Raw genomic sequence first — 21,833 nt, 5'->3', positions numbered from 1 at the left:
ATCTACTGAGGTTTTGCTAGCTTAACATTAAATTGACATCTTTAATTAATTCCCCTCTCTGGTACCCTTGAATCAAGATGCCAGCATCAAGGAGAGATGTATGAGACTGTTTTAGACCTATGAGTAACACCATCAGCAGAGGTACCATCAAATACATGCTCCATGTGCTGGCAAATGGAATGGTACAAAGATGTAAGCAAAGAGAACAGAGATATAGGAATGGAGTTCTTGTGGAATTTTGGTTATGATTTCATTCAGTGAACTGCAGGGAAGTATTGCTTGAAGAGGAAAGTCACTTCTTTCAATCATGTTTATTTTCTGTTGGAAGAGTTCTGCTAAATTGGAATGGGAAAATGAAGGATAGGAATGCTCACTGAAAGTTATATGTGCAAACCACTTTTTGGGTACATTTAATCAGCAATAGCATGCCATAAATTCTTCCTCCTCCATATAATAATCTTCCACATTGAATTGATTATAAATAAATTGAACACTGAACAATAAACCTTTTTTTAAAATTAATATTCCCTTTTGGTGTAAGTTTTCTCCTCACACAAGATTAATATACTTCAAAAACTGTGTTAGGAGGTTGGCAAGTTGATCTAGCTCAAAGCAAATTTGTTTTACAAAACTCTTGAGGAACAAAAATTATTCATTATCAAGAGATTTCAGCCAGAGTCTGGAAGGACTGGTTTTTATTGATCTAATCAAGTTAGATGTAAAGCTTAACAGCTTAATAAAGAGGATGATGTGCCCAGTCCTAGTATGACTATATATAGGTTTTACTCTGTTCTCCCTGCCCCCTTTTGCATCCTTTGTAAGAAACAACTTGCAAAGTGCAAGATAATGTTAGGATTTCATCAAAGTCACAATGTAATTAATACTAAGTGTATTTGTTGAATGAAGGCTAAAAGAAAACTTTCTCTGAATTCAGACCTTACACTTGACTAAACAGCATCAAGAGGCCTGCTTTGTGCCTGTGTGGTGCCCATTGTTCATTGGTATTTTTGCCAGAGAAGAGATTCAGGGACTGTGTACTTTTACAAACATCTCAAAAAAAAAAAAAAGTTAAACCACAAATCTGTATTCAAACAGAAGTTTAGCTCATGCCATGTAACAGTTATAAATAGTAAGAAAGGTATGGTAGAGGTACCTGTTAGCATTTCTGAAACTTGTAAATAATCCTAATGTGTTTAGCAGTGCAACACAGGAAGAATTTGCCAATTATTTGCCTATAGAATTCCACAGTCAAACCATTGTGCAATGTTATACTGTACGTTCAGTTAATATGCTGGGTTTTTGTGGGGAATAATTATAGGGGAAAACAGAATTTACTTTGCATTTACTTTGAAGAACTAGAGTTCTTCACCTGTTTCATGTTAAAGAAGGTATTAAAAAGGTTGTTCAAGCTGCAATGTCCCCTACTCAGTTTCTCCTCTTTCTGCACTCTTTTGCAAGGCAGTAACAATAAATGTCTCCTGTCAGTTCCAGGACCCTGTGAACCCGAAGACCTCATCGATGGCATCATCTTCGCAGCCAATTACCTGGGCTCCACTCAGCTGCTTTCGGAGCGCAACCCCTCCAAGAACATCCGCATGATGCAGGCGCAGGAGGCCGTCAGTCGGGTGAAGGTGGGGCAGGGCCTGCAGCTCACACCTCTCCTCAAGTGTGCATTTACCTCTCCAATCTCTCTAGAGATCTATAAATAAGTGTAGATCTAGTTCTGTAAATACCATGAGTTTACAGTGCTTGATATAAAAATACACACGGCATCTCTAAGGGGCAAAATATAAATGATTCCAAAGTCTATTCAAAATTCTTTGGAAGCTGTGTGACAAACTCAGTCATTAAAGACAAGTTGTAGGCTGCAATTAGAAAATATTTCAATGGCAAAGCACAGGATATTTATTTGACTGTGGTTTTACTCATGTCGTTAATTCCTTTAACTTACTACAAATTGAGAAGGTCGCTCTCAATATATTGAATTATTATTTTTTTAGGACAACAACATTCCTTACTGTTGTGTTTGGATTTGGTATTATTTACAGTGAACAATTCATTTGTAAATAATGTAGCATAGACTGTTTCATACAGCTGTGTATCAAAAGTATTTTTTTGGTTGATAATCCCAGTAGGATATTTTTATTTTAAAATTTTTTGTGACTCTGCTGCAAATACCTCATCTAAATAACACGTGGTTAGAAAGAGGCAGATTTAAATGCTAAGAGAAAAAGTATGTGCTTAGTCAATAAAATATTTAATTGCTAAAAATTGCATGTTTTTGAAGGAAACTGGTTTCAAAAAACCACTTACTTAGCAAGAGACATGTCATGATTCATGATTAAAACAAATGGAATGCAGGAAATGTCCATATCTTTAAACTTTCCAAACCTTTGAGTTTCTGTTTAGCATATTGGGATGTCTCAGGCTACAGTAAGTAATTGTTGATTGCAATTAAATCCCTAGACACTTCTTTGTATGTTATTACCAACCCTGGTCTGCCAGGGGTACCTGACTACTTTAGGCAGTTGTGGAGAGAGCTGGAGTTATGTTTTGTTCAACAGTTACACACAGACATGTGATCAACATGGGCAGAAAACCCTGGCTTTGGCACAGTGCCTGTACTGCCATTTCCCACTGCTGTAAATTTAGCAGGATAAGTGTGAAGAGCAGCTGTTAACAGACAACACTTTGGTACCAATTTTTTTTGTAATCAATTGACAACATGCATAATGCCATTAAATCCAGTTATCTTGAGAACTCCGTAAGGTATAAGCAGATCTTTCTCTCTTGCACATTCTTCTCCTCTGCCCCCAGTTTTTTAATTTCCAACAGCCTGGATTCATAGTCAAAAGGTTTCCCTGACTTCCCACACTGTATTTTCTCTTTCCTTGTGTGTACATCTGTCTGCATTCTTTTTTTATGCTACTCCTCAGAGGATGCAAAAGGCGGCTAAAATCAAGAAAAAAGCGGTGTGTAAACTGTTTTTCTTGAATGCTAATGTTTACATTTTTGTTGTTTTCCATGGAGTGTTAACGTCTTTCATTATGGATCCTCATAAAGTTGTCATTTTGGTTTCTTCTTTTTTAAGCAGTAGAATAGTGAGTGGAGTAAAATGAACTCATTTTCTTCATTGTTGGTTTGCTGCAGTGCCTGTCTGCTGCCCTTCCTCTGTTGAATACCTGTGATTTGTTTAATCCAGCTATACAGCCACTGTTATCTGGGAGGTTTTCCTGAATGTAATGCTTATTTTGATTTTACTAACCAAAGCAGGAAGATGTATTTCCTGTGCCTGTGACTTACTGTATGTTCATTACTGTTGATATTTAAAACCAAAACCACATAGTAGCTGGAACAAGTCATACAGGAAACATTTCACTCAGTTAAAAACAATACTTCACTTAACTAAATGCAGTTGACAAAAATATCACTAAAAGGATGGGAGTGATACAAGTAATCTCTGCCAAAGTATGTGCTTGCTGTGCATTTTGCTGGATGAAAATTCAAATAAAATTAATCTGAATGAATTATAGGCATAGTTAATACTTTATAACTCAAAAAAAGAACAACAAATCCATTGTTCTTCCTTGAACTGGGAAAGAACCTGGGGGCTGATGCCCCCTGCTCTGTGACCATGTTCTCTAATGGGACATGGAATTGTTTCCCTCATGAGCACTGCTCAGAGGTTGAGCACCAGAAGTCAGATGATGGCTTTCTGTGATATGAGAGAAATACTAGTTCAGTCCTTAATTCTTTATTTTCTAGGAAAAAATAAACTAAAAATCCAAAAAAGAACAGACCTAACCCCCCCACCCAGTACTGAGCATCAGCTTGCTCTTGGTCAGCTCACTGAGATGGCAAGGGCTGAGCAGCTGCGGGGGGACTAAGTCCCTTTCTCAGTTCTACTTTCTCAATTCTGGTGCCTCAGGTACTGAACTGCATCAGTGAGAAAATGGGGAAAAAACAGCCATACTTTTTCTCCTGTTCTGGCTATAAATAGAGACTTTCAATACTTGAGCTGTCAGTCACAGAGGCTCCAAAAATTCCCTCTTTCCCAGAAAATCAGAGTATGCTTCACTCCTTCTGTGCAGTAAATGTACTCTTTGCATGTATTTAGAAACACCTCTGAATAGCCATCTCTCGAGTGGTTTAAAGTGCAGTTGCCTCCCATCACATTATGCTTGAAGCAATCAGTGAAGTTGTCATTCTAAAGAGAGAATTAAAAAATCCCTTTGTAACAAAGCATCTGTCTTTTAGACTTCAGAGGGAGATTCCCAGGCCTTGACTGAAGTGGATCTGTTCATCTCCACACAGAGAATCAAAGTTTTAAATGCAGACACACAGGTAAGTTGGGATTAAAACTCTTCAAGAATAAGGTTGAGTTAGACTCAGTATATGCACTTCCCTAAATTTGGATAAATTCACTGCTGTGAGAGTATTCAGAAATAGCTCCTGTTGTTGTAGCACTGCAAATATAGTAATACTGACACCAGTTTTGCTTACTTGAGGTATTGGAAGATGTCTGCATGTTGCTGAGACGTGTAATGCAATATAGAAAAAGATTCAAAGTCTTTCAGAATGCATGTACACTGTTCCTCTGAAACAGTTTCAGAACCCAGATTTACAGCCCAACAGGGAAGTCGTTTGCTGCCTTGACTAAATCATTCATATCTTGCCATTTTTAATATTTAATCTCTTTTTTTCCCCATAAATCACATCTGAGCCACCATCCTCATGCTTAAGGTAAATTATTAGTTGTTCATATAAAAGGAGCATCTGGCAGTGATCACAGCAGTGATCAGCTTCATCTTCTAGGAATACTTCTGTATTCCACAAGAGGTGATCTTTGTAAGGACATCTTTAAGGAATTTACAATTAAATAATTTGTAGATGGATCCCAATATTTAGTATCATAATCTCACAAGATCTCTTAGACTTTGATCATACTTATCTGAAGTCTTTAAATTCTCCTTCTTATGAGGGGTATTGAAAAAGGAAATTTTAGTGATGTCTTTTTCTTTAGTTTTCACAAAGAAACTTCATTGTATGCAGCTGAAAAATTTTTAGACCTGAAGTTACACTAAAGAACAAACCATGTAGAAAGTTAAATTAACCAAATTAGAAAATTCATCTTGTACTATTTGGAAAACTGGTTTGAGTACCTTACATTATCCTTTTAATGACACTCTTCCAGAATTAGGAAGTTATTGTTTCAGTTTTGGGTTCTTTCTAGTAAGAAAACAGGATTACAGTAAATATTTTAACTGTCAGAAAGATACCAAAACAAATGCTTTGTGTGAGTGGAGATGAGCAAGAGTCAGCACAGATTAGTCAGAAGTAAATCATGTCAAATCAATATTTACTTTTGTGATGGGGAAAACAGTTGTCCATGGCACAGAAGCAGCACACACCACCTCTTGACTTAAATAAGGCTTTTATCTCATATATTTTCTAGATTGTATGGTCTAGATACAAGAGATAGAAGCAGGCTAAATAATTTCTGTGTAGTTATGTCTTATATATTGCCATTTATGTGGCAATATAAAGAGAAGAAGAACACAGTGAGATTCACAAGCACACTTCTTGTCATAAGAAATTCAGTATTCAATATTTTCATAAACAGCTTGAAAGATGGAAAGAGAAAATGGTTATTGAACTTGTATCTTGGTGTATAAGATCAGAGTTCAGAAATGTCATGGCTAACTGAAGAAATGAGCTAGAACTATAAGAGATACTTGAATAAAAATAAATGCAGCACTCTACATTTAGGATTTTGTTTTGTTTTCAATTAGTATATAATTTGTTTTTCTGAGGGAATTATGAAGCACTTACTTCTTCCTGAGATGTAGGAGAGCATTACTGTCCTTGAATGGGAGGGTAATGATAGTTTCTCCAGGAAATGGATTATTTTTCTTCTAACATAAGCAGATGTCCTTAACATGCCACTAGAACTCCCAAGAGAAAGAGCCAGATGAGGAGTAGGATATCCCATCTAACATGGGCAGCAATATTTACACTCTGCCATCCATAAATCATCTGATATTGAATTTCATCCATGAAAAGCAATACCACTATTTGTTATGGCTCAGCCTTGTTTTGACCTTGTGGTAAATCTGCATCATCCAGAGAGTATATTAGCATTAGCAGAAAATAAAATGCTAATCAGTTTAAAGATGATTGCAGAGAATTATTGATAAATTAACAGCTACAGTTTATAGTTAGAATGTATGGCAGTAAATAAGTAAGTTGTTTTTGTTGAGTAAGGATTAGTCTTAGTGGAAGTCACTCTTCTTACTTCTTTAAATAGTTCAACATTTCAGCTGGACACCAATCCTTTTAAAAATAAAAAAGGAAAGTCCTTTGAGGTAGACCATAAACATTGTCAAAGGAACCGTCATCATCTTCTTCTGAATCCCTGAGATTTCTGGTGATGCAAAACGCAGTGCAGGGTGAGGAACGGTGTCTTTAGCTGCTCAACTAGATGAAAACAGTAACACTGGAAATTGTTATAATTCCAAGCTCTTTGGTGCTTGCCCTGGTTTTTGGGTTTGTTTTGGGTTCTTTGGGGTGGTTTGTTTTGGGTTCTTTGGGGTGGTTTGTTTTGGGTTCTTTGGGGTGGTTTGTTTTGGGGCTTTGGGGTGGTTTGTTTTGGGGTTTTGGTGGTGGTGGTGGGTTTTTGTTTGTTGGGTTCATTGGTCTTTTTTACAGTGCATCTTTCAGTGCTGTAACAAACCTATTCCCATGGCTTTTTAGCATTTTTGGCTTGGTCACATTTTTCAGTGCTAGTGAAGTTTCCTGACTGGTGTAATTGTCACAGATTATTTCAGCTGCTGTGGCAGCTGGCAGAGACAATCTGTACTTTCATGGTTTTATCAATTATATAAAACCTATTTCTGCAGTGTGCCAAACGTGTTTTAATCCATCTGTAGTGTTGTATAGCTCACATGAGGTAACAGCTGATTCAAAATCTAAAATTCTCATTTCGAAAATGCCATACAGCAGAGTTCTCAATGCTGGTGGCACCAGTAAGGGGCACTGCCAGGCTGGAACAGGGCCAGTGGTGGTGATTCTGTTGCCCTCAGCTGCCCCAGGCAACGGCACCCCTGCCACTTCTTGGTTGCTCCTGCATTGAGTTGGTGAACACATTCAGCCCAAGCTGAGCTCCTGTTTAGGGTACCTGCAGTAGGAGCAGCTTTAGGTTTGGCCACGTGCCTTCTTTGTGAGGGATTCCAGCTGTGCCACTGCTCTGCACAAACCCAGCAGGAACACCACAGCAGCCTCTCCCAGCTCATTCAGGGAGCGAAGCAACTGGGAAAACTAGCAAAGAAAAAGAAAGATCTAGAGATCCCAAATGTGGATGTGCAGAGCCTCTGGTGGATGATTGGTTCCATCAAATTGTGTGAGTCATTGGGCTGTCTCAGTCACACTCCCACGGGACTACATCACTTGAAAGCTTGGGAGAATGCCAGGCTTCTCTCCTTCAGGCGTTCTTTGGGTTGCAAGAGATGCAACAAACACGATTCTAAAAGAATTCCTCAGGAGAAAAATGGAGATTCTGGGAGCAAGGGGAATCTAGACAGGAGAAGACAGAACAGTGGTTTTGAAAGAGGCTGAGAGAGTCTGAATTACAGTCACTAGATAATATTTGCCTCATTCCTAATTGTAATTGCACTAGACAGGAAAAATGTGGGAGTGTTGAGGGGAATGATTACTTTCACCCCAACAGGGGGGAAAAGACAAAAAATCTTTTTGAGTAACTTCTGTGTGATGATAAGGACAGAAAGACTCTCTTGGCAGGTGAGATTAAATGCCTTCATTTTCCCAGCCCACCCGTGCTTTGCACTCTACATGTATGATTACAGCCTTACACAGCAGTGAGTGCACACTGCTGACAGGCAGTTATCTGCAGTGCTGCCAAGATCCTGCTGAGAGCTGTCCATTATAGAACATTGCTCCATACTGACAGAAGTGCTGGAAATCCTCCTGAGCCCCTGCAACCCTTAGAGACACCCCCCAAACCATCTCTTAACCATCTTTTCATACTCTGGGGATAAGCATAGGACATTTTATGTCAAGCCTGAGGAGAATCATTACGATAATTTTATGGGTAGTGATTATCTTCAGTAAGACAGGTGGTTCCAGGAAACATTGGTAATTTGTATTTTTCTGTGTCAAGTTAAATTGTACTGCAATTCTTAAAACAGTTACTTTTGTTAACTTGAGGAACAGTCTTTCTTCTTAGGCCTTAGAAAGTTGTTCAACTAATGGTAAACTATTGCCAAGCTGTTTACATAAAGAATGCTACTGCTTAGATAAATTATTAAAAAATGTGAATTATCTTACACAACATTTTTAATTCAAATTCAGGCAGAATTCGGCAGATATTCTTAACTGTTCAGGGTGAGGGACAGGGATGCTCAGGACATATCCTCAGCTGGTTTGGCCAATAAAACCACTATGCTTCTGATTGTTTCTAGTTTGAGCATTACATTAAAGTCTGGAAAAACTCTCCAAACTGACCAGTAACCCCAGCAAGGAGCAATTTTTGGATGGCCTTTTTCTGTTTTTTAAGGAGCATCTTTACAGGGGCAAAACGTGTTAAGAAATGATAGAAAACAAAGGTAATGCCATGGTCTGGAGGCACTTGCTTGGCCTTTGTTGCAGTAGAAGGCTCTATCCTAACTGAACTAAGTGCTCAGCATAAGCATTTAGGGTGAGGAGGGACAGCACAGTCACACAGTGAAGAAAACACAGTTTGGGAGAGTCTCCTCAGGAAAAAATGTAAATCATCACTGCCTTCAAATGCCACTTCATGGCTTCCAGGGGTCCCTATACCTTATAGGCTTTTCCAATATTTGATCTAAATTGTCAAAATGTCTGCCACACAAGCAGTACTAACATAAGCTATATTACCTTTTTCTCTAGAAATTTTCTTCTTCCATAGTCATACACAAACTTCAGTAACAGTGCTTTTCTTCAAGGCACTGAAAGGAAACGCAGTCAGTCAGATTTTTTGATTGCATGAACATTTCTAAAACTCTCATTTTAAACCTAAAAGTTTCTTACATTTGAAACATCTTGTATAACAGAACACCTTTTGGGAAACTTAGAGAAGTTGTACCGTTTTATTTGGTTTTATTTAAGAAAACTAAAGGAGAAATCAGGTTGTTTATATGGCATCTCAAGAAAAACCTCTATGAAGGTACAAATAATTGTCTAAAACATTGATGCAGACAAGTATTTCATTCTGTCTTTGCAGTCTTAAATACATCCTTTGAAATGGTCACTGTAGCAATGTCACATGCATTGTTTTATTAAAATAACATTATTTTACACATAGAAACCTTTTAATGAAAATGAGACTACTAGATGTTGAGCCACATTACTTTATTCATACTTAATTCTGAATTCAGAAATAATAAAACTTACTACGAGTTTATACTTAGCAGAGCACAGGAAGTGTTATAAAAAGTCCTTGAAGGTCCTTCCTTCTGGGACCCCATTGCTCTTTTATATAAGAAACCATTGATAAAAGCATAAACTGGAGATAGAAACAAAAGATGAAATAGTAACAGCTGGAACAAAGTAAGTTTAGTGACAACTAAACTGGATTATCTGACTACAGATACACACTTAAGTTTTCATTGTCCAAGGCAACTCGGTCGAAGCCACTGAATAATGATCTGAATAATGATATATCCCAGGAGAAAAACATTTGAAAGTAGGAGGTTGGGATTTCCGTGCTAATAGCGGAAATTAAGAGTTTAAAAGGCTAAAGTAATTAAACAGATGCAGAGCTCAGGGATTTGAGACAGAGGCTTTTTAAATTTAGTACTCTGTAGGTGTCCTTACATGAGAAATGTTCATTAGGATAGAGCTTAGAGAGGTTTTCACTTAAAATCATTCTCACAGGCATTGGCTCTTGTGAGTTGAGTTCTCCCAGCACAACCAAATGGGCAGCATAAGGAGCGGAACAAGATTTTGACTGTGAGCCAAGACACCAGAGCAGTTGCCTCCAAATGGCTTTGAGATATGCAGGTAGCTGAAAAAAGTGTTTAGAGTTCTGCCTACAGAGAAGGTGAAATGTTGCCTTCATAGCTCTTCACAAAGGAAGTATTGCTTTGCTTTATATGAGAAAACGTTACCTTAGATATTATTGCTATTATAGGATATGATTTAAAAACCCAGGACATTATAACCTCTTATCTCTATGATTTTTGTAAAACTTGTTCTGTCATTGTGACATGCATCTGTTTCATTCAGCAAAACCAAAAAGGGAAGCAGAATTTTCCAACAGGATGAAAATATTTATAAAACAGTAGTATAGTTCTTCACTATTGCTTTGTAGTAACAACCACGTTCCATTTCCTCGGGCAACACTTCCACTGAAGCCATGAACAGCCAAGGCCTTCCACGGGGAGCTCAGGCCCATCGACTGCACAGGGCATATCAGGGCTGGGCCCACAGAAAGGGCTTCTGGAGCTTTCGTCATTCTCAGGCAACAGGCCATAAAGGAGAGGGAAGATGCAGTATTTGTAGAACAGCAGGAACCCACTGTCTCTGTCCCTGCAGGAGACGATGATGGACCACGCGCTGCGCACCATCTCGTACATCGCCGACATCGGCAACATCGTGGTCCTCATGGCGCGGCGCCGCATGCCCAGGTCGGCTTCCCAGGACTGCATTGAAACCACGCCTGGGGCCCAGGAAGGGAAGAAGCAGTACAAGATGATTTGCCATGTCTTTGAATCAGAGGACGTAAGTCAATGGAATTAAATTTATTTAAATGGCATATCTCATGTAGAGAATCTCTGAAGTCAGAATTAATTTATGGGATGTCAAATTGTTCATTCGTCCTGGATTAGATGACCCTGCCCTTAGTCCAGCAGGTTGGCACATAGGGACACATATATGCCTCAAGAATCTTGGCATGAGGTGGAACCATTCTGGACCTCTTTCAAACTGAATCCAAATTGCTGAGAATATGAACTTGGCAGGCCAGGAACAAGGCTGCCCCTCACACAGTCCTTATGCCCTGTGGCTTGTTTACCTTGAGTTGATAGACATACTCTTAAACATGACACTTGATCCTTTGCTGTTTAAGAACACATTCAGCTGTTTATTTTTCAGTTCTCCTTTTTCACCCCTAGCAAAGATTATGAATTAGAGTTTTTAGACAGAATCATAGAATGGCTTGGGTCGGAAGGGACCTTAAAGATCCTATGGTTCCAACCCCCCTGCCACAGGCAGGGACACCTTCCACTACATCAGGTTGCTCAGATTTCCATCCAACCTGACCTTGGACACTTCCAGGGATGGGGTAGCCACAGTTTCTCTGGGCAACCTGTGCCAGGGCCTCACCACTCTCACAGGAAAGAATTTCTTCGTCATATCTAATCTAAACTACTCTTGTTTGTCCTGTCACTACATGCCTTGTCAAAACTCTTTCTCCATCTTTCTTGTAGGCTCCCTTCAGGTACTGGAAAGTCAAGCTAAGATAGTTTTGTTGTCAGTATTTATAGAAATTTGTCTTCATGGCCATTACTCTTACTACCCTTAGTACTGCTATACAATAGCAAACATAATTTCAGTCATTTTAAGCCATAAGATACTCTGAGATCCAATACCGTGTTAGCCCTAACCCACTTTTTTGTTCAAAGTCTGTTCAAAGAAAGAAGTGACCACTTCAGAATTTACGTTTTAATTTTCATTTGCATCAGAAATACTAAAAGGTGAAAGAACTTGGAGCCATTCTCAAAACAGGGTTGCAGATGTAGTGGTTGCAGAAGAGTTCTGTACATCCCTGCTGTACATCCTGTTTCACCACTGGGAAAAGCCCTGACATGCCATCCCATTCCTCTTGTGGCAAAGGAAGGTGACCTTGCTTTACTGCTCTTATATATCCAGGTGTGCTTTTGTAGCAAAGTAGATACTTGTGTCTGGAGACCAGGGGACTTCAACCTAAAACATTTTTGGAAAAATATACTAAGCTTAGTAAAACAGAAAGAGCAAAATTTGTTGTCTGTTCTAACTTGACAGTAAGAGGCAGTACTAAACATTTCTCATCATTATTATATGGGAACAGATTTAATTATCATTTCTGTCATACCATTTAAAAATAATTGAGTTCTGTGGTTCAGATAGTCTTAACTCAGAGGTTGCATATTTTTGAGCTGAGCAATCATTTTCATTAAAGTAATTAAACCTGTGAAGGAGAAATGGAATTGTCTAAAGGTTAGAGTGCTAGACTGGGTTGTTCTGAGACCTCGTTATCTCAGCTCTGTCACTGCTCTGCTGGGGTGGCCTATTCAAGCAACTTAATTACATTATCTCTAAGTTGTGCTGAGGACTTTCCTAACCAGTCACAAGACCTTGGAGATATAGATGAAATTAAGATGTGAGAACTAGCTGTTAGCAGCAGTAACAGAATAAAGTGTGACATCTGGAGATGCTGGTTTTGAGACTGTAGAATGGAGGCAGATGCAAAGGACCAAGTACAGAGAAAGCAGTGGCACTGGAGGTCGAAAGAAGTCAGTAAGGACTGGTGATAAACTTTAACAGTGGAATGCTATGAAAATGTTCTGGATTATTCCTGTGCCACCATATTACCACAAACCTCTTGCTATAGTGATAAGATTTGAAAACATGTTTTAAAAGATGAAAAAACAATTTGTGACTGGCTAGGCTATTTAAGTCCTTGATTTTCTAAAATCATTTTCCAGTCAGACCGATTGGTGCTTTTGTGTACTGCAGCACAAATGAAATAAAACCATCTTTTAGCATCAAAGAACACACCTGATCAGTAGATTGTAAGAAGATACAGATTTATAATGCTGTCCAGAAAACCCTGTGCATTTGTAATGCATTTGGCATGTACCTACTGTCTAAGAAGGTGTGTTGCATTTCCAGAATAAGGGTTTGATTAGTAATGTTTTCCTGGAGTTCCATTGTAAGATGCAGTTAACTTCTTCTCCTGTCACTAGGACTTATATCCCTGAATGACAGAATTCAGTACCCAAACCCCACAAATATACAAAAGTCAATGTGGCTGCAGTAAACTCAAATAGGGGAAAAAATAATTCAGGTGTGGAAAAACTGGACTAGAGATTCCTTTTCCTGATCTCCACTCTGTTGCTCTGTGTTCTCTTGCCATCTAGTGGAATATGCAGATAAGTGCTCCAAAATTTAAGAAAGATGGGGTATTTTGGAAAGGTGTTCTCAACATTAGCAAGCACTAATCATGGCTCTGGCTGCACTCCTGAAATCACCCCTGACATTGCTAGTGAGGTGTTAATGGGAATGGCTGTTCTAGATGTGCAGTGGGTAAGCAGGGGTAGAGCTGGTTTGCTGGGAATAGGAGAGCAGATGGTTCTGTTGGAGCAGTGTTTTCAGTCCTGTAAAACCAAGGTGCAGAAACAGCAGGTGACACAACAAGTAAAACCATCAGTGCACACGTCTGGGAAGGCATGTGAAAGCAGAGCATCCCTTCTCTCATCACTCCTGCAGATGGACTGTGTTCAGAAGCAGGCTTTGTGACAGTCCTTTCCATGAGCTCTGTTCATATTGGTACAAGGCCAGCACTCTCCAGTGTTTATTGGAAGGAGTGCATGGACAGCATATGGCTGCTTGCTACTGAAACGTGCTGATGAAGGAGATCAGCAGGCTTTTTAAATGGAGTTTGCAATCTGATTTTGGATGTAATGGATTCTTTCCATACAACAGACCTTAAAGTGACTTTATATCCATGCTAATGCAGAAACTTTGCAGAATCCTTTATTTTGAGTGTCTTAAATTCCAGTCCCTCCCCTGGTTTCCCGTGGTTTTTGTGGTAAACTGTTTCCCCACCCTTTGTCTGAGCTGTGCCTTGTTCTCCACTGCAGGCACAGCTGATTGCTCAGTCCATCGGTCAGGCTTTCAGTGTGGCTTACCAGGAGTTTTTAAGAGCCAATGGAATTAACCCAGAGGATCTCAGTCAGAAAGAATACAGTGACATCATCAATACCCAGGAGATGTACAATGATGATCTCATACACTTCTCCAATTCAGAAAACTGCAAAGAGGTAAACTAATTTTGGAATTTCATTTCAGATTGATCCATTTTTTTCCAGAGGAATGTCATTCTTGGAAGTATCTTTTGGCATTATAAGGACAGTGTTAGAATTTCAAGATGTGTGGCTTCATCAGTACTATTGCTACAAGTATCAGTTTTATAAGTTATTAGAATTTTGTGTTTTCATTTTCAGGGCCTTTCTCTTTCTGTTGATCAGAAGGGTAATAAAGTATATTTACATCTGATGTAGATAAGCTCTACTATTCCCAGTACACAGTGTAAGGTGATTTTATGCTTTACCCAAGCATTGATATCCAAGAGAGATGACAGAGCTGTGGGATGCTGGGTTGGTTCAAAGCCTTAATCAGTAGTCTCAACAAAAGACAGCTGGCCATCCTAATTCCTGTAAGTAGGGGTGTCCCTGTCCTTCCACATTTGAAAGAAAATAATTCCCAGTATTTTGTTAAAGAGTGTGTTCTCTAGGGAAACTCTTACTCCACTTGTATAAATTTAGATATGCTATGGTTATGGAACAGTTGACGTCACCATACTTCAGGATAAGTCCTCATTGCATTACATCAGGGATCTAACATTAATGTGCTAGGCACAAGTGTATTCAGTAATGTTAATAATTATGTTAATAATAATCATCAAGAGATCGTTGCCTGAAAAGAAGGACAGACAAACCCTGAGATAAGAGACAAGCTGGCATGGCAGGAGTGGAGCTGAACACAAGCCTGTGCTGCAGACAGTGCCTTAGCCATGAAATGTTAGAGCCCTCTGGCTGCCAGGCTCCAGGGACAGAAACTTCTGCAGCATTCATTCCCTTGCTATCCAGTTCCATCACCTTCTAGAGAGTTAACCAGTATGTGTTCTACTTATCATAAGGACCTATAGGACCTCCAGCAAATTAGTATAACCCTGAAAAGATATAGGTATGTGTTACACAGTTTTAACAGTGTTTTTGAAGTCCTGCTACAAAGAATAGAGTCTGTTTTGTGATTTGTAGATGTTATTCAGGAACAGAGATAGTCATGCTCCAATTTAAACAAATCAAAGCAAAAAAAAATTTTTTTTCTTTTTAATTGCAGCTCCAGATAGAAAAACAGAAGGGAGAAATTCTTGGGGTAGTGATTGTGGAATCTGGATGGGGATCCATTCTCCCCACCGTTATCCTGGCTAACATGATGAATGGAGGCCCTGCTGCCCGTTCAGGAAAACTAAGCATTGGAGACCAAATCATGTCCATTAATGGGACCAGTTTAGTTGGCCTACCTCTTGCAACATGCCAAGGGATCATAAAGGTACCCCGAATTCACAACTTTATGCTGTAGATTGTAAGCCATTAGAAATAGAACCTTCTGACAAGCGATCCTGTAGATTTCCAGCAGGTGGTCTTTCATATCACTGCAAAAAACCCCAGTAATCTGTAATTAAAAAACAACCAGAATTAAAAACAGAGATTCAGGATGATAACGTACAGAAATTTAGGGCTGGAGAGTATGACTGCAGCTTTCTTACTGGGCTATAAGAAATAGGCCAGGTCTGCCTAAATTAAGTTACTTGGCTGTCTTCAAAGCTTCAGGCTTCCCCACAGCCTCCAGAATAAAATCTGAGGATTAAAATCTCCTGTGCTTTCTTGGGCTCCACGCAGATAAAATGGATGGAGGCTGCAAGACTGATCAGTGAAGATTGCCCAGACACAATGGAATCTCAGAATGCTTTGTCTTTAGTCACGGAGACTAAATCTGATGTCTGTGCATATTTACCAAGAGCAGCAGCAGGAGATTAATTAGCCAGATGCCAGTGAAGGGGAAGCAGTAGTTGGTTTTAGTTTTTCTTGAAAACTTTCTTCAAATTTCTGTAGTAATTAAAGGCAAAATTTTGATTTTGGGGAGGGGCCAAATATCTTGGGAAATAAATAAGAGAAATCTATCTCTTAAATTAACAACAAATTTCTACTAACTCTAGCTGTTCTTTCTTAGATTAGCTGCTTTACACTCTTGCAATTAGGAAATCACAAATGAGAGCAAATTAAGATCCATTTCAGGAATACTAACTTTTGGAATATCTTACAGGGACTCAAGAATCAAACACAAGTCAAACTGAACATTGTCAGCTGTCCTCCCGTTACAACTGTCCTCATAAAACGGCCAGACCTAAAATACCAGCTGGGCTTCAGTGTACAGAATGGAATTGTAAGTTTCTGTGTTCAGTCACTGCTTTGGCTTTTTCCGCTTTCCTTTGTTTTTCCCTGTCAAGAAACACACTGAAGTACTGAAAAAAATTCTGCACAATCTCACCTCTTATACTGTGATCCCTTTATTTATAAATATATCTTATAATCACATCTCTGAGTAATATAACCCAAATGGACAACACAGGGAGAACATTCTTGAGGGATTTTCCTGTATAACAAAGGCCACAAGATTTATAGTCCAGATTGTTTGGTGCAACGTGGATCAACTAATTCATGTGTAACTGTTATTAGTGTGCCAGAGTTGCAAGGAAACGTTAGGCTGGAGCAGGTTTTTACAATTGAGACATTCTAATCTTAGCTCTGATCCTGTTTCTTTTTTTAAAAAATTTCAGCACACACTCACTAAGACTTTTTTCTTCTGCTGTACATAATTTATTTGGAGCACAAGATAGTAGGCAAGGGAATGTAATTGTGACCTTCTCTTGTTAAAACTAACCACCTCTCACTACAAGTAATTGCATAGGTTGTGGCCCAGGTATCCCTTCTGTGCATGCTGCAGCTTCCCTGTAATGACAGCAGAAAACAGGAGAACAAATGTGGCAGGTAAGACTTACCCCGTGCAGCTCAGGACCCTCCTCTTGTAGTTCTTCCTTTCCAAGCCCTTCTCCAATACCTTTCCAAAGCAAACTCCCCACTCAACTAGCTCAGGCAGTCACTGGCCTTTCTGGGGGCTGATATGAGCAGTAGAGATTGTCTGGAGTGCAGGACCATCGCCATCTCATCTTCTCCAGTCTAGGAAAAAAAACAGTCCTGCTGCTCACACAGAAAACCACATCCCCAAGCACTGTGGGCTCTGCTCCCCTGCCTGTGAAACTCATCACTTGGATTGCCAGATTTCTGTTTGCCACCCTTGGAAGAGCAGCAGGTAACTCTGCAGGACGTGGTTTATGGGTCTTCCTGCACTTGAGCAAACAGATGGCTCAGGAGGGGGTTTCAGCTCTGCTGGCCACCTCTAAGTTATTACTGTACCTTAGTTTGAAGTGTGCTTCCCTAAGATCCCATCTCACCTTGTGGCCAACAGAGATTGGTATAAAGAACACCACTACAGGTCTTGGTCCAGCTGGAAGCACTCCAGAGTGATACCTACCCCAGGTTAACATCCTTTAGAAATGGAGGTTTAGAGTATTGTCATGTTTGGGATAAATGCTCTTGATGCTTGAGTGGAGAAAAATCAGGTGTGTGGTGTATTTTTGTCCCCTCTGCCTGTGCTTAATCATGTGTATATGAGTGGGTACGGTTATTGCTGGTAGTTCACTCTCTGTTAGCAAATCCCAAGTCTTGGTATAAGAAGGATGACAGGAATGGGATCTGTTTTGACATGATCTCACAGAGGGTGCCACATGACACTGTATGAGGCACTGATTTCTAATTGCTGGCCTTTGTAAATCTTGTATGTTCAGCTGGAGAATATATTTCAGGATCTGTAAACCTGTCTCTGGGAGCCTGTTCACAGCATTGGTGGGGGTTGGGGCAGGGCTGGGGAAAAGAATCAGGCCAGGTTGGCTTAGAAGCATCCACATCCTCCCATGGAACAGAGACAGTTATGGAGTCTGTGACACAGTCTATTCATCTTGTCCCAGCTAATCATCTCCTACCTAACTGGAGTCTCAGTTCAGTAAATTCTGCAGACTCTGGTTGCCTTCTGTCCTAGTGTGCTCCATCTATTGGCTTTGCCTTAGTCACCACTCTGGAGGACCATCATTAATTCCAGTTAAACGAGTGACATTTAGATGACACCCAGTATAAAGTTCACTAAATTCTGCATAAAAATAATTTTCAGCTTAAAGAAAAAAAAAAACCTTGTAATGCATTTCCTTTATGAAAAGTCTGTGTTTGAATATAAAAATCAGTGAACCAAAAGTGGAGGTTAACATCTTTTGTTAGGCTGCTATATACAGGACAAGCATCTGAGCCTGTAAAATCCTTCCTCTGATAAACTCCCTCTTACTTAACACGTGAAAATATGGCTCTGCAAAGCCCTTCTCTTGCAGTTGGGCACTGAACTTTTTAAAAGCAGTTTTGTAATTGCCAGCAACTGTTACAAATTGGGATAGGATTCAGAAATGATAATGTCGTTATTCTTCATTGGCTCAGCATTAGCACAGCAAAGAAATAAATGGCTTGCCAGCGTGGCTATAATTAAATGTCTCTTACTGGTATGCCATTAGCTCATTATCCATGCAGCTGGCACTTGTTTCTGTGCTTCCTGAGAGCAGCCTGTTCAGGCTGCCTATCTGATCTGTGCAGGATGCACAGCTCTTGTATCAGGGAGGGGCCCATAAATAACCTGCACACACAGCAGCACTGCCTGAGCTGGTTCTGCCTGCACAGGATATCAGGCAGATGCACACACTGGGCTGCTGCAGGTGACTGGTTTTTCTGTGTTGTGTACAGTTTAATCAATGCAAAGCCTGAAGTTGTGCTCTGTGGAGCACTAGCAGTGCCAGCTTTTGGAAGTTCTAGTTAGGGAATAGCACAACAGCATAAACCAGAATGTTCATTTTGCAAAATTCCTCTTGTACTAGTGATGCAGGTTCTCTTCCTGGCTCTTGAAAGTTACTGATGTAATTTTGTTGCATAGTTATAAAAAAGACTCTAGAATTTGAACTGTAAAATATTAAGGAAAAGAAATATTGGGCATACATATGAAACAAGTATGACTGTTGTGGATGGGGAGGTGAACACAAGATGACCTATCAGCCACCTTCTGAAAATCATTATGCTACACTTCTTTTAAAATGATGATACTTAAATACAAGTGGTCATCTTGTATCACATTATTGTTTCCTAGGTTATGAAAAATCTGTGTATTGCTACTTGTATTTTTAATGCTGATAAAGCACCAGTTCTCAGTCCAGATCTCAGACTGAGATCTAAGAAGTGTATCTTCCCTGTCCCTAGCCTAGCACAATTCTATCTAAAAGTACAGTAAAACTAGATAAAACTTGACAGAACAGTTTATTCCTTCTTCCCTGCCTTTGTTTATTATAATTTAAACTGTGGAAAAATGTACAGGGTTTAAATAGCAAGATATAGGAGTGAGATGAGGAGAAACCTGGTTTAACTGATTATGGTTAAGGCATTTACAGAGGATAAACAGTTTGCCCAGCACTACTTTATCCTTTATGCTTTGCTACACGATGGACAGTTACAATAAAACTGTGAAGCTACTGAATTTTCCATCTGATGTCTAAGACATTGCAAATCTGTAATAGCTGAATAGATTGAACCAGTGTGGTTTATACATTTTTCTTCCTTTTTTTTTTTTTAAACTTTTTTAATTTTTATTTTTATTACCTTCAGTTTACAGAGTCAGTAGAGGGTAGACTCTTGCTTACAAGAAGATCCAGATCTGTCTTGCTTTATCTAATAATATTACAGCTGTTGCCATGTTCAACAAACAGAGCACGTTAAAGAGTCCTGGCTGACTAAAATCATATTTACTTAGTGGTACTGCTCAGTTTAAACTTGTCAGCCTGATGTGCCATAACCTCCACTGGCTGGAGACAAAAGACTTTAGGTTGCTTTGAGCTGGCTCCTTGCAGATACAGGAGCCAGGCAGATGTGCTGGAAGCACAGTGTGTTTCTGCTCTGGCTCTCCAGGGGCTGGGAGGCTGCGCTGAGCCGTCGGGCTCTGGGTCTGCTTCTCCTGCCTCATTGAAAGAGTTCATGCTCACAAAAAGGAAGCTGTTTGCCTTCCCTGGAGTGGGATCGTGTTCTTGAATGAGAAGACTTCACTTCCTATGTCCGAAGCTGATAAAGGCAGAAACTCACTGGTGGTATTAAAGAGATGGCATTAAAAGTGCTCTGAGAGCCACACAAGGAAAGGTGCTCTGCATAGGTATGCAAGCCATTATCTTTCCCTCAATGCTGGTGGGGTGAGGGGTCATGTTTCCATTTGCTCCAAAAGCTTTTATTTCAGCTACCTGTACTGTCTCTATATTCATTTATGCCCTGCAAAATGTATTTACAGTGTTTCTTTTGGTACATGCTGCTTTTGTCCCTTCTGATTACTGCACACAATCCCCAAAGCAAGGAGCAAACTGCTGTTCCCACAGGGAGCTGAACTGAGCTTTGTGTAAAAGGGAAGATCTGTGTAGTACTGTGTGTCTTGTCAGGTATATGATTAGAAGGTAGACTACCTGCAAAACAATACGTTGTATGTGAGTGAAATTCGAGGCACAGTTCTGTGAAGGGTCTGACGGTGCCTCCATCCATAGGAGCCCATCAGAAATACTTTCTGAACCACAGTAGGTAACACTCAGCCTCTAGAGATTGCACAGTGCAGATAAATCTCACTGCAGGAGGAACGTTTTTTTCCTGAACGCTGAGAAAGGCTTTTTATAAATGAAGAATAACTATGTATTTTCACTCCCTGTATCGGTCTGAACTTGGAGTAAAGAGGGATTTCATTTTTTATAGCATTGTTATTTGTGAGGAGGAATTTCCAGAAAACTGCCAGTGATGTACAGAAAAGGATTCCAGTCAACTGTAGAAAATGTTTCACCTTCAATACATTCCAGATTGGCCATCTCCCCACATCCTGTGCTTCTGAATTAGAGTACCAGCTCACTGGGACACATCTTACCATACTTGTATTTAGCTCTGAGCAAATGACCAGATCACAAATCGTAATTCTTGGCATATAATTCTAACCCTTGACAGTAACTGCAGAAACAGCCATTATTGAATGCTCCAGCACTCATTTCTGTCCCTCCAAAAATAGTTTTTTCTCAGTAAACAAAAGGCAAGTCTCAGCACTGCTAAACTCTGCTTGGTTCCAGAGATTCAAGCCATACATTGTATGCTTTACGTGATGCATGAGCTTAGTCATCTCAAGTAACTGAGCAGCAACTTCTGTGAATACACAGCTGTCAGGTGCCAGGGAAGATCCTGCTGCTGAGGAGGGAACAGTCTTTTAAATTCCCCGTACTGGAATGAGATTTTTCTTTCTGCCTGCACCTTACACACATTGCAACCTCAGAATGATTTAAGTAGCAGTGTCTGCTGGGACTTTTGTCTGGTTAATGTAACTCTTCTTGTAGAATTATTATCCTGTTGTACAGGGCATAAAATTCAAAACTTGTGTGCAGTTCTCTCCTGGTCCCTCAGCTGCCAGAGCTCCCTCTGGCTGCAGCACTGCACGCCGGGGAGGAACGCGGGACCCTGCAGAGCAGAGCCCTTTCCGTTCTGCAAGGGCCAGAAACAAGAGGTCATTTCTCACTATGCTGAGGACAGCCCGTACAAACAAACAGAATCTGCACATTTCACAGACTCACAGAATGGTTTGGGTTGAAAGGGACCGTGAAGATGAGCTTGGTCCACCCCCTGCCATGGGCAAGGACACCTTCCATCAGCCCCATCCAGCATGGCCTTGGACACTTCCAGGGATCCAGGGGCAGCCACAGCTTCTCTGGGCAACCTGGGCCAGGGCCTGCCCACCCTCATCATAAAAAATTTCTTCTTTAGATCTTTGAAATAGATCTTTCCTTGTATCTTCCTTATAACTTTGTGACCCCTTTG

General features: G+C 40.0%; 2 protein-coding genes and 1 long non-coding RNA gene across 5 annotated transcripts in view; 1 reads left to right on the top strand and 2 right to left on the bottom strand.

Moving 5' to 3' along the window:
• Positions 1–21,833, top strand: part of APBA2 (amyloid beta precursor protein binding family A member 2) — a 69,610-nt gene that overhangs the window by 44,683 nt on the left and 3,094 nt on the right. Inside the window, exons 5-11 of one of the 2 annotated variants that reach the window (XM_050309309.1) lie at positions 1,486–1,631; positions 2,937–2,972; positions 4,258–4,344; positions 10,573–10,758; positions 13,881–14,060; positions 15,142–15,354; positions 16,129–16,248. In XM_050309309.1, the coding sequence (XP_050165266.1) occupies positions 1,486–1,631; positions 2,937–2,972; positions 4,258–4,344; positions 10,573–10,758; positions 13,881–14,060; positions 15,142–15,354; positions 16,129–16,248 (968 nt within the window). The remainder of the gene's footprint in view (positions 1–1,485; positions 1,632–2,936; positions 2,973–4,257; positions 4,345–10,572; positions 10,759–13,880; positions 14,061–15,141; positions 15,355–16,128; positions 16,249–21,833) is intronic. The other variant, XM_050309310.1, reaches the window with a different exon arrangement.
• LOC126636750 (uncharacterized) lies at positions 4,405–12,414 on the bottom strand. Its single transcript, XR_007628128.1, has 3 exons — positions 11,743–12,414; positions 8,914–8,984; positions 4,405–7,572 (listed from the first exon to the last, which is right to left on the bottom strand). It is a non-coding gene; the product is annotated as an uncharacterized LOC126636750 (long non-coding RNA).
• ENTREP2 (endosomal transmembrane epsin interactor 2) overlaps positions 15,341–21,833 on the bottom strand; it is a 103,805-nt gene continuing 97,312 nt past the window's right edge. Inside the window, exons 14-15 of one of the 2 annotated variants that reach the window (XR_007628126.1) lie at positions 16,865–17,042; positions 15,341–15,477 (exon numbers count right to left, since the gene is read on the bottom strand). The gene's annotated coding sequence lies outside the window, so the exon portion shown is untranslated. Of the gene's footprint in view, positions 15,478–16,305; positions 17,043–21,833 lie in introns of those variants that run through there. The other variant, XM_050309312.1, reaches the window with a different exon arrangement.

Source organism: Myiozetetes cayanensis, unplaced genomic scaffold (assembly GCF_022539395.1).
Source record: "Myiozetetes cayanensis isolate MyiCay16 unplaced genomic scaffold, myiCay2020 scf14, whole genome shotgun sequence".
NCBI lineage: Eukaryota > Metazoa > Chordata > Aves > Passeriformes > Tyrannidae > Myiozetetes > Myiozetetes cayanensis.
The sequence above is the reverse complement of the archived record's forward strand: the minus strand, read 5'-3'. Positions and strand labels throughout refer to the sequence as shown.